Raw genomic sequence first — 12,777 nt, 5'->3', positions numbered from 1 at the left:
CGAGGAGATCGTTGAGAACGAGTGCGAAGTGTTCGTGCTGTGTTGCAGTCGTGTAGATCGAGCGCTCGTGGTTGCTGTTGTTCAATCAGAGTCACACAACGAAGCGTGGAGACGTTACGCCTGAATCGTGTACCCGGTACACGATTAACTCTAAATCGTGTACCCGGTACACAAATGCTTGTTGATCTAGCACACGCAGACTGTCGATGTGGCAGTCATGCAACGTTAACTGAGGTAATCATGTACCCGGTACACGATTACCTTAAGTCGTGTATCGGGTACACAACTCCCTTCTCCATTAAACCATCGTGGCTCTTCTTCTTCCTCCATCCAAAACGTTCTTCCTCCGAAAACTTCATCTTCCTCTGTCCAAACTTCGTCCAAAAACGTCTGTTTTGCCTAATTTTCTCTTGTTGCTGCCACCGTGAATCGATCTACCGAAGGATTTTGTTCATCCGAAGCATTTTTTTTTACTGAGGTAAAGTTTTTTCTTTAATTTTTTCCAATATATGTATTTGTTTATAAAAATGAGGATCAAGTTCGAAAATGTATAGTTTATGGATCCATGATTTAAATTTATAATCTTCATATATATATCATTTTGTTTCCATTTGGGCTGAACTTAATGTGTAGTTTATGGATCCACGATTTATTTTTGGATATATGTTGAACTTAGAAATTAGATTTTGTTGGGCTGATTTTATTGGACTATTTTTCTGGATGATTATATTGGCCTATTTGTTGGGCTACTGATTTAAATGTAAAGTTTATGGATCTTAAATTTGGGTGGATTTAAATGTATAATATTTAGATGTTATATGTTGAACTTAGAAATCGGGTTTTGTTAGGTTGACATATTAACCTATTTTTTTGTCAACTATAACAATTGAAAAAATCATAATAAATATGTCGATGCGTCATGAAGATTTAGTTATTCTTGAACCTGGAAATGATGGAGACGGTGATATTGATGTTGAAGTTGATGAATTATTTGGAAATGATAGTAGTGGGGAACATGATCTTGAGTTGGTACCGTCGGATATATTCACCCAAATAGATTGGGAAATTACAAATTCAACAGGTGAACTAGGTTGTACTTTGGAGGAAAAGAGTATAGGTATAGATAATTGTATTTTAACGTAAAGGAATGTTGTTTAATACTAAAGAAGATTTACAGCTTGAAATATTGTGTGACAGAACACTACGAGATAGTGAAATCAAATCAAGATCTTTGGTATGTCAAATGTAAATCATGGAGGGATGGTTGTGATTGGAGGTTACAGGCATGTTGGTGTAAAACTCATGGGATGTTCAAAATTACCAAACTTCAAGGGGATCACTCATGTTTGTTTTCAGAATTAACACAAGATCATTCACATCTTGATTCAACTTTTATGAGTATTAAAATCCAAAATTTGGTTAGAGCTGATCCTGGGTACCTGTGGCCCTACTCCAAGAAGCAATTAAAAAACAATATGACTATAATGTTAATTATAAATGGGTGTGACAAGCCAAGAGAAAAGCATTGATTGTTGTGTTTGGTGATTGGGAGAAATCATATTCAAAGCTTCCTTATTGGTTGAGTGCTCTTGTTAATTACAATCTAGGAACACGAACAGATTGATATTTCCTTTCGTCTGATGTGCCAGGTATGACTATTTTTTGTCGAGTTTCTTGGTCCTTCGGTCTTACAAGAGAAGGGTTTAAACATTGTAGGTTATTAATCCAGATCGATGGAACTCATATCTACAGAAAGTATAAGGGAAAATTATTGACTTATTGACCGCCTTATCTATTGATGCAAACATGCATATATTTTCTCTTGCTTTTGCTATTATTGAAGGTGAAAATTCGTCCAGTTGGTCTTGGTTTTTGTCGGTATTGTGTGAATATGTTACCCAAAGAGATGACATTTGCTTGATTTCGGATAAACATAAGGGATTTCTTGCTGCAATTAATAATGAGGAAATTGGTTTGAGTGAACCTATAGCGTTCCATCGATATTGTCTTCGCTATATTGGCAATAATTTCAATACGAAATATAAATCAAAGCTAAAAGATTTTGGTGTTTAAGGCAGGAAATCAACACCAAATGCACAAGTTCATTCGGTGCATGAAAGAATTGAAACAATTGAACCCTGAATGCCTTGAATATTTTTCAGATATTGACTTGGAAAAATGGACCCAATCACATGATGGTGGGTAGTGCTATGGGTGGATGACAAGCAATGCAGCTGAATGCATGAATAGTGTTTTCAAAGGTGCTAGAATGTTACCAATTAATTCTTTGGTTAGGCTAACATTTTATCGCACAATACTGTATTTTGAACATCAAAGATAAGAAATCAGTGAAGCACTCGATCGTGGGGACATGTATATAGAATATGCCTTGAGAAAACTTAAAAGGTGGAAAAAACGAGCATCTGCACATACGGTGACACCTATTAATAGGGAAAGTCAAATTTTTGAAGTACAAACTGGCATAAGTATGATTTCTGCCTATAAAGGACAACACACACAAGTTTTGAGCTTGAAAGAAGGAACATGCTCTTGTAATATGTGGCAGTCATTCAAGATTTCATGCTCTCGTGTAATTGCAGTTTGTAATTACATGCGTTTGACATACATACCACTCATTGATGAATGCTACAAATTATCCAATTTCAAGCGATGTCATGAAGGTCACTTCCATCCAATAGAACACCCAGATTATTGGCCAGAAATATCATTTATAGAAGTTCGTCCGAATGCGGACTTACTAAGAGAACAAGATCGGCCAAAAAGTACGCGCATTCATAATGAAATGGATTGGAGAGAGGCAAGCCAAAAAGTTCAATGTACAATTTGCAATAGAGAAGACATAACAAATGTACTTGTCCACAACGTACATTAGGTGCTTCGTCTTCGGGTCATTAGGTGTATCTTTTATGTACTTATATTTTTATGTAATGTATATTTTATATACTTGTATTTTTCATGTAATTGTATCTTTTTGTACTTATATTTTTTATGTAATAGTTTCATTTTATGTAATTGTACTTTTTATGTAATGAATTTATTTTTCATGTAATTATATCTTTGTACTTTTTATGTATCTTTTATGCGATGAATTTTATTATATAATATAATTGAACTTCTTAGGTAATGGAGTCTAGTCCTTCTAATCTTGTACAACTATATCAACAAAATACGCATCGTTCACAATCGGTATGGATAGTTCTTCTACAGTAGTTTTGAGTTGTCAGAGAAGGGAGGCATCTACATAACATACTATCCCATTTGATCACTGCATTATTCCCTACGTTGAACAGGCAGATTTTCTTAGGGTTGCACAAATCGGATTTATCCATCTTGATTGGTACCCCATTACTGCTCTAGTCGAGCGTTGGAGACCAGAAACCCACATATTTCACTTGCCTTGTGGGGAATGTACAATCACGCTGCAGGATGTTGCCATACAGTTTGGGTTACGAGTGGACGGGCAACCATTGACAGGTTCACTACAATATGATTGGAAGAATATTTGTGAAGAGCTATTAGGCGTTCTACCAGATGATCTGAAAGGCTCAAGATCGAGTATCCTCTGGTTGGCTTCCCAGTTTCCAGAATTACCTCCCGATGCCGACGACATCAACGTACGTAGGTATGCACGAGCATACATTATGCAGCTTATTGGAGGATTTTTGTTCGCTGACAAGTCAAATAATCTTCTCTCATGTTCCTCCTGCTACTGTCTTGATTTCGAGCATGCTGGTACGTACTCGTGGGGTGGTGCATATCTTGCATGGTTATATAGAGAACTTTGTCGAGCTATCAATGCACAACCGTTGGAAATAACACTACTACAGTTATGGGCTTATGATAGATTTCCAATTGTAGCACTACAAGTCTAGTTACAAGCCCCAAATCATCATCCACTCAGTGCCAAGTATTATTTTATTTATATATTTATTTCGTTATCATTTTATGCAAGAATATAAATTAATTGTATTTTTTATAATTTTAGATAGAGTGGTGTATTAGCTTCCTCTGAACAATTAGCAAATATGTTGCTCGTGTACCGAAAAATATTTGATAAACTGATGCACAATCAGGTAACAAATGTATATATAAATAAATATTTAAAACATTTTGGATGTATACTTATCTTCTTTTTTTTGTCAGATTAATTAGACGTCATACATTACAACAAATTTGGTCATCACTACCTGATTACTGTCGTGTGAAGACAACTGGTTAACTATTAGCCCTCTTATATGCTTCCATATAGTAGAGTGACATCATCCAGATCGTGTGTTGAGACAGTTAGGTCTGCGACAAACGATACATTCATTGTCCTATACACTTTCAGCACTACACCAGATTGACTTGAGAGGTAAGCATGACCAAGACTGGCGTTGAATCCACACAGAATATATATTCTACTGGCATGGACGACATGATTGTTGTGCACAGGGAGAATTAACAAATGGGTTAGCTGTATCAGATGATTACTTTTCCTAGTACGATTCAATCATAAGGTGATTTATCACACCTAACGACGCTTACTATTACTGCATGGTAAGAAATTTAAAATCAGACATTTTTCATATATATGATATGAATATTGTTTAATATTGATTTTTTTCGTTGTACAGAATAATTTTATCGGAGATGTACAACAATATTCAGTGCAACACAACTTACCAGAATTGGGTTCAATGTGCCAGCAAACATGACACCGATCGAAGACGTATTCGTCGTAGACGACAACGACAGTAGGGTGAACCTAATTTAGAGGGACACGAAGACTCCTCCATGAGGGGTAAGGGCCAGGGGAGGTCGTCTTTAATTTCATGTAAACTTCTAATTTCAAATTAAAGAACTAATTGTAAATATTCTTTAATATCATGACATTTTTTTAATAATGAGTGCAAAATAATTATGTTTTCATTGTAGATTAAATATATAATTAAGTTTAATAATGAATGAATTTGTGCTCCTGGTCCTAAAAGTCTTAATATTGTTGTACATCTCCAATAAAAAAAAAACAGTCAATCTATTTTTTCTTAAAAAAAAATCGTGGACCGATCCACGAGTCTCTATGCAACTGGTCAACCAAGTCAGCCAACGTGGTGCTGACTGGATTAAACGTTAATCGTATACCCCGTACACAATTTTGCTAAATGATAATCGTGTACCCCGTATACGATTCTACTACCCTACTTTTATCAATACTTCCCACTCCCACCTATTTTTAAAAAATATTTTCCCATATACTCCATTTTTGTCAACTGTTTGAAAAAATACTCTATTTTTTAACGTCATCCATCAAAGATTGAGGCCACATGTTTTGATTAACGTTAACATTATGACTTATTCCAAATTTGAAATGGGACCTTAGATGAGTACATACATATATTTATAGAAAAAAAAATAGTATATTTCTTATATTTATAGAATATGTCATAAACAAGAATTTAATTCAATGAGTTTGTATGGTGCATTAAACATGGAAAATAATCATCCATAATACTCTCGCTTTAGCTGGAAGGTTTTTTTTTTTTTTTTTTTTTCATCTTCCTTTATATATATTATCGTAATAATTTGCTTATTAAAATTTCAGGTATCTATTTGACGATGAATTTCAAAATAAGAAACTCTTCGTATCTACACTAATTTAAGAGACAGGTTCTAAATATTATTAAATTACTAAAAAAAATTATAAATTAATCTATTTTATTGATCAATACAATACATATGATAAGAACCTAATTGTCATATTATTTTATCATTAGTACTTATGAAGTGGAGATCTATCCATGGATAATCAATTAAGTTTTCTCCAATAAGGAGTATGAATAATATTTCTTTTATAAATATTATTTTTCTTTCCTAAAAACTATTGATCATTTTGACAGGATTGATTTTTAAAAATATAATATTATTTATATTCATCTTAACAATTGATCATCCTTTCCAGATTCAAATGGGTTGGCTGAGGCTGTGGAGTTTGGGTTTTTGGCCCACACTTTTCCTTTTTTCCACACTTAATTGAATAGCCTATAAGCTCGCTTAAAATTTATTATACTTCTAGTCTAAATCTATCGCTATATTTTGAAAACTCAAATTCCTTGGATTGAGTTAGATTTTTTCTGTTTTTATTGTGATGGATTGAACCGTGGGTTAGCTAAAAAAATTTTTGGTTCACTCAATCCAACCTGAATTTTATATAGATATCTTTGTTTAAAGTTTGACCAAATTTGTATTTATTAATTTGTGAGTTCTTAATATATTTTTTAAATTGTTATGATATTTGTCTTTATTTAAAGTTTGCAATATGATATTTAACATTTGAATTTTATGAGATTTTAGTTATTAATCAGGTGTTGTATATAAATTTACATATTTTTAATTAAAAAGAAAAATTAGGTTACCGACAACCCAATCCAACTCGAATTTTAAAGCTTGTGTTGGAGACTTTATTTGATTCATTTGGGTTGACAACCCGACCAATCTGAAATTTTCGAATTGGTCCAAAAAATATCAACTCAACCCAACCCAATTCATGTGCATCCCTTATCTACCCTACAATTTTTTTCTAGCCAAATAGAATGACATCTTAGAAAAATAACCAAACTAATCTTTTTTTAATCTTTGTTGTCGTTCTGGCAAGTCATGAGTGTTTTATGAACCATGTTTTGAAATTATTTTAGTTGAGTTTGCGAACTTGATCGTTGTTGTAAGGAAAATGAAGTTAATATTGACGGGAGATTGGAGATTTTTCCAAGCGTAACATTAAAAAAAAAAAAATGTAATCTAGAGATTCATATTTACTAAAAAAAATCTCCAGGTAAATATATATATATATATATATAATATGTTTGTCGGAAATATAGAGATAAAAAGATAAATTATACCTTAAAATCTTTTAATAATTAATTAAAAAAATATAATCTTAAGTTTTCAAGTATAAATCTAGTAAAAAAGAAAATACAAAAATAAAATTTCCATAAAAACTTTTTTGCAAAAATTAGTTTATAAAAAGCGTTTGCATTTTTAAGGATAAATAGAAAAGAATATGACGAGTGTGATCATTCCTTAAATACCAAGGGTCATATTTCAATAAACTCAAAAATTTGTCATATTTCAAAATCACATCCATAATATGACCATCTACCACAATTTCTCCTTTTTCTTTCCACTTCTTTCCCTCTAAAATTTTCATGTCGATACTGTTTTTATCTCTTTCTCAATTTTTTATCTCAATATGATTTTTATAACTTTTTTATCTCTAAAATAAATCCTAAATAATTTTCTACTTTCTTACCTAGCATACCTCTCATTTCCTCTCAAATAAACATTTTATCCATTTAAGGCTTCATTTGATATTGCGTTTATAATCGTAAGAATTGATTTTGGAAAAATCTTAACCGTCTTTATTGTTTAATAAATTTACTAATTTCTTAACCGTTTAAATAAATATATTATAATAATATTCTTTCACATTAATATATTTTTTTGCCTATATATTTTCAAATTTTAATTGATTTTTTTTTTCTAACGATTATTTTTCTTAAACTTTTATCAAATAATTGAGAAACAAAATCAGTTGAAATTCAAATCATATAAAAATTTTAAAATATACATATTATAATAAATTATAAATTAATTATTAATATGAAAATAATTAAAATAATAAATCTATTTTGCTTCAGATAATTGAATTGTCCATTTAGTATTAATTTATCTAATAGTTTTTCTAATTTAAAAATAAAATTTATCAAACGATATTTTATTTTTTTTTTTCACAACCGATTTTTCAAAAAGCAAAGCTGAAAGGAATTATTTGAAAAGTACACAATTCCAAAGGAAGGTTAAAACTATTTACTTAAATATTTTAATTTTAAATCACTAAATGATGTTCAAATTAATTTTTTTTTTTTAAAAAAAAAACTACATAAATTGATGACCGAAGGGATCTTGCCATTCCCTTCAACTAAAAATGATTGTGATTTTTTTTTCCTTCCATATAATTTGAGGTTTTTTCAATGAAACAGTCATTCTTTTTTCTTTTTTTATTGGTCAATCAAAGGTTTCTTAAAAAAAGTGTTCAGTAATCCAATTAATTCATTACTTCTCAATAAATAAATAAATAAATAAATATAAATATATATATATATATATAAAAGAAACAATGTAGATCATGTGAAATCACTTCCTAAAATATACTAAACAACGTTTTCAAATATACTTACATAAATAATTTCATTATTTTAAAAAAATTATTTTTCAACTAATATCTTAAAATGAGTATAGCTCAACTGACATATAACTTTTGTTAGAGATCGAAGATGTCTATAGCTAGAACTCTCACCTTTATTATACAATGAAAAGAAAAGGAGGATTTTCAAAAATAGAAAAATAAGGAAAACCATTGAGACAAAATAGAAAATCTTAATTTTCTTTAATAGAAGGCTGATAGAAATCTATCAATGTTTTTTTTTTTTTTTTTTTTAAATATTTCGGTAAATAGTTTGACATTCTTTCTATCTATCAAAAATTTTCAAAAAAAAAAAAACTTAATTGTAGTAGTTTTTTTTTAAATAATTTTTTTGTTAATTATAGTCGATATTAATTTTTATGGTGCGCAAAAATAAATAAATAAATAAAAGGCTTGTATGCATCCATGCAAAAGTAATAACATTATTGTTTTTGGCAACATAAGGATGTTCAACAATGTGTTTCATCTCTCTTTTTATTAGTTTGATAGTAGGTTCAAAATCAATCCCATATTGGCAATTGCCACTACTATACCCACCAGGCTCATTGGTTCAGTGATGAACAACTTCTCTTTGAATATGGATTTCTCCGTGAAACTCGTTTAGGACTTTCTTGATCGCTTCATTCTTCCTTTTTTTTTTTAAATAAAAAAAACATATTGACATATAATTAAAAAGAAAATAAAGATTAAAAAAAAAAGTAAGTGAGATAGAAACAGCCACGAGATGGAATGATAGATAGTCCTTGAAGATATTTTTTCATAAAAGAATAAAAGCAACAAAACAATAACATTTTGTTAACACGACTTTATAAATATATTAGTATTCAATGATTAAAAACAAAAACGGTTTCATCTTTCCATCATTAGCTGACTTCTAATGAAAATTGTAAAAATAAAAGAAGAAGAAAAGAGAATGACAACATAATTACGTAGAAATCCTAGTACAGGGAGAAAAACCACGATATAAAAATCTTTTCTTATTATTTTAATCTGATATACTATATACATAGGGACACACGGTATAAATATACAGTAGGACACCCTAGGGATCTACACAATTACATAAATGCCCCTAGGTTAATAACCCTATTTTCAACACTCCCCCTCAAGTCAGAGCATAGATACCAACAAGGCCCAACTTGCTTACACAATAATCAAAACTCTGTCACAATAACCCCTTTGTAAGCACATCTGCGACTTGTTGATTTGAAGGAATATAAGGGATACATATGTTTCCACTGTCCAATCTCTCCTTAATGAAATGTTTGTCAATCTCTACGTGTTTAGTTCTGTCATGTTGAATCAGGTTATTTGCAATACTGATGGCAATTTTGTTGTCACAAAACAATTTCATCAGAAGTTCATTATCTTGTTGGAGATCAAATAACACTTTCTTCAACTAGATTTATTCACAAATCCCAAGACTCATGGCCCTATACTCAGCCTCAGCACTACTTCTAGCAACAATCCTTTGTTTCTTACTTCTCCAGGTAACTAGATTACTTAGACAAACGTATAGTACCCAGATGTCGATTTTTTGTCAATAACAAAACTTGCCCAGTCAGAATCAGTGTAGGCTTCAACAAATCGTTTATCAGTCTTTTTAAACATTAGACCCTTGCCAAGAGTTCCTTTCAAGTACGGGAGGATACATTTAGTTGTTGTCGTATGATCCTCACAAGGAGCTTGCATAAACTGACTGACAACACCTACTTCACAAGAAATATTTGGCCTTGTATGAGACAAGTAGATCAATTTTCCGACTAACCGCTGATACCTTTCTTTATTAACAGGAACTCTATCATTCTTATCACTGAGCTTTGCATTGTACTCTACTGATGTGTCAACAGGTTTACACCCAGTCATGCATGTTTCCTTTAGTAAGTCTAGAGTGTATTTTCATTGAGAGACTGAGATACCTTCTTTTGATCTAGCCACTTCAATTCCCAAAATTATCTTAGCTTACCGAGGTCTTTAATTTCAAATTCTTTGGCCATCTTTGTTTTGAGCCTCATGATCTCAGCATCATCATCTTCAGATAAAATAATGTCATCGATGTAGACAATAAGAGCAGCTATCTTCCCTAATTTCGATCTTTTTGTAAAAATAGTGGGATCAGAATGCCTCTGAACATACCCCTATGCTTTCACAAAAGTTGTGAACCTGTTAAACCAGGCCTTTGGAGACTGTTTCAATCCGTATAGCGACTTTCTCAATCTACACACCATGTTTTTTAACTGACTCTCGAATCCAGGAGGAGGACTCACATAGAATTCCTCTTCAAGTTCTCCATTCAAAAATGCATTTTTAACATCAAATTGGTGTAGAGGTCAATCCTTATTTACAACAACTAACAAAAGCACTCGGATAGTGTTAAGTTTGGCCACGGGAGAAAAAGTTTCAGAGTAATCTACTCGATAGGTTTGAGTAAAGCCTCTTGCAACGAGTCTAGCCTTGTACCGGTCAATCATCCCATCTGACTTGTATTTTATAGTAAACACCCATTTGCATCCAACTATCTTGTGCCCTTCAGGTAGAGTCATCTGTTCCCAAGTTCCATTCTTCTCGAGAGCTCTCATTTCTTCTATAATAGCAGACCGCCATTCTAGTTTTTCATTGCACACTTATGTCATTTGCAACCACCACAATGTTCAAACTGGTAGTGAAAGCTTTGAACTCGATTGCCAAATTACTATACGTCATATAACTATGCATAAGGTATTTAGTACATGAACGAGTGCCTTTCCTCAGAGTTATAGGAAGATCAAGCGATGCATCACGTTCCTTCAAGATTCCAGGCTCCTCACCATGATCGACTATCTGTGTATCATAGATTTCAGTAGTATCCTCCACATCACCATTAGCTAGAATCATTTCATTCTCTACTGTCTCCTTTTTTGCCATTCTTTCAGTATTACTACTTCCCTCACCCTTATCTTGCCTGCATTCATCAGTCTCCATACACACAATAACATCATTAGTTCCAGAAATGTGCGTATCTAGATTTGATGGCGGGTCTAACTCATGCACTGGAGCCGGCGGTTCTGGTTCGACAAGTGACACTGTTTCCTTCCTAAGATTCTTTCTATAGTAAGTTTTCCAAGGAACTTAGTTGGTAGGAAGGACCAAATCGTCATGCTCAGAACTAGATTTAGACAAGATATTAATGGGAGTTGACTCTAAGGGAAAAACTAAGATGACCAGTTAGTCTTTTCATTCATGTTCTCCCCCTGAAGATGACTAACAGGAAAGAACGGTTGATCCTCGAGGAAGGTGACATCCATGAAGACAGTATTTACGAGTTGACGGGTGATAGCAATTATGCCCACGTTGATGAAGTGGATATCCAACAAAGACACACTTCTGAGCACGAAGAGTAAATTTTGGGCGGTTTAGACCATGGGAGTGAACAAAGGAAACATAGCCAAAAACTTGAAGAGGAACATCGGAGATTAATCAAGTTGTTGGGAAGGACTCTTTAAACAGTTCTAAAGGAGTATGAAGGTTAAGAAAGAGCATCCGATTAATGAGATGGACAGTAGTAAGAACCGCATCCCCCCACAGGCATGACGGAAGAGTGGCAAATAACATAAGAGACCGGGCTACTTCTACCAGATGACGATTTTTTCGCTCGGCTACTCCATTCTGTTGTGGAGTGTAAGCACACGAGCTGTAACACCCCACACATTTTTTTAGTAATAATGTAATTTCAATAACTTTATTATTTGGAATTTCAATAATTGTTATTAGTTGGAGAGCATTTTTGGAATTTTGGACTTCAAGTGTGAGTGCAGGAATTTAAGTATTGGCGTAAAAATTATTCAATTTTTGAAATTCAATTTAAAAATTAATGGCAGGAATTAATTTTTTTTAAAAAGGAAAGGAAATAAATATTATAAAGTGGATTAAGGAAATGATTTAAATGTAATTATAATATTTCCTTTTTAGTTATTATTATTGTTATTATTATTTTTTAAATAAAAGAAACCCATCTCTTCTCCCTCGCGCACTCCGAACCCTCCCCTTTCCCCCAAAGTTTTTTCTGCCGTTCACGTGCCTTCAGCCTGCCACTTCTAGCCACGAACGTCGCCACCGCTCTAGCCTCATGGCCACTGCACACCGTCGTCGTCTCCCAGCAGCTTGAGCCGCTGCCGCCTTCAGCCGGTTTCTCCACCGTCCATCGTGTCGATCTTGCCCAGCCGGTCTGAGTCACCCACACTACCATCGATCCAGCTTCTGACCACCGCACACCATTGCCATCTCCCAGCAGCTTGAGCCACTGCCGGCTCCAGCTGGTTTCTCCACCATCCATCGCCGCGCTGCCTATCTTCTGTTACGTGGGTCTTCGTCGGACTCTTAGATTTTGGTAAGATCTATTTTGTGGTTGAGTTTCTTGAAAGATTTTGGATGCCCGCTAAGTTAGAATAAAGATTAAATTAGTCGCAGTATTTTGACTTTAGATTTGAGCTTGGGAAATTACAGCAACGACTGTTCAGCGGACTCGAAATCGTTCG

The 12,777-nt window shown here is 33.0% G+C and overlaps 2 protein-coding genes across 2 annotated transcripts; one reads left to right on the top strand and one right to left on the bottom strand.

The window, feature by feature from the left end:
* Positions 1-3,144: 3,144 nt before the first annotated feature.
* Positions 3,145-3,893, top strand: LOC120073076 (serine/threonine-protein phosphatase 7 long form homolog). The gene is made up of 2 exons (XM_039025684.1): positions 3,145-3,207; positions 3,312-3,893. Exons 1-2 carry the CDS (start codon positions 3,145-3,147, stop codon positions 3,891-3,893), a joined length of 645 nt encoding a protein of 214 aa, XP_038881612.1.
* Positions 3,894-9,766: 5,873 nt separating this feature from the next.
* LOC120073074 (uncharacterized mitochondrial protein AtMg00810-like) lies at positions 9,767-10,129 on the bottom strand. Its single transcript, XM_039025683.1, has one exon. It carries the CDS (start codon positions 10,127-10,129, stop codon positions 9,767-9,769), a length of 363 nt encoding a protein of 120 aa, XP_038881611.1.
* Positions 10,130-12,777: the final 2,648 nt, after the last annotated feature.

This window comes from Benincasa hispida, chromosome 3 (genome assembly GCF_009727055.1).
Source record: "Benincasa hispida cultivar B227 chromosome 3, ASM972705v1, whole genome shotgun sequence".
Classification (NCBI taxonomy): domain Eukaryota; kingdom Viridiplantae; phylum Streptophyta; class Magnoliopsida; order Cucurbitales; family Cucurbitaceae; genus Benincasa; species Benincasa hispida.
The sequence above is the reverse complement of the archived record's forward strand: the minus strand, read 5'-3'. Positions and strand labels throughout refer to the sequence as shown.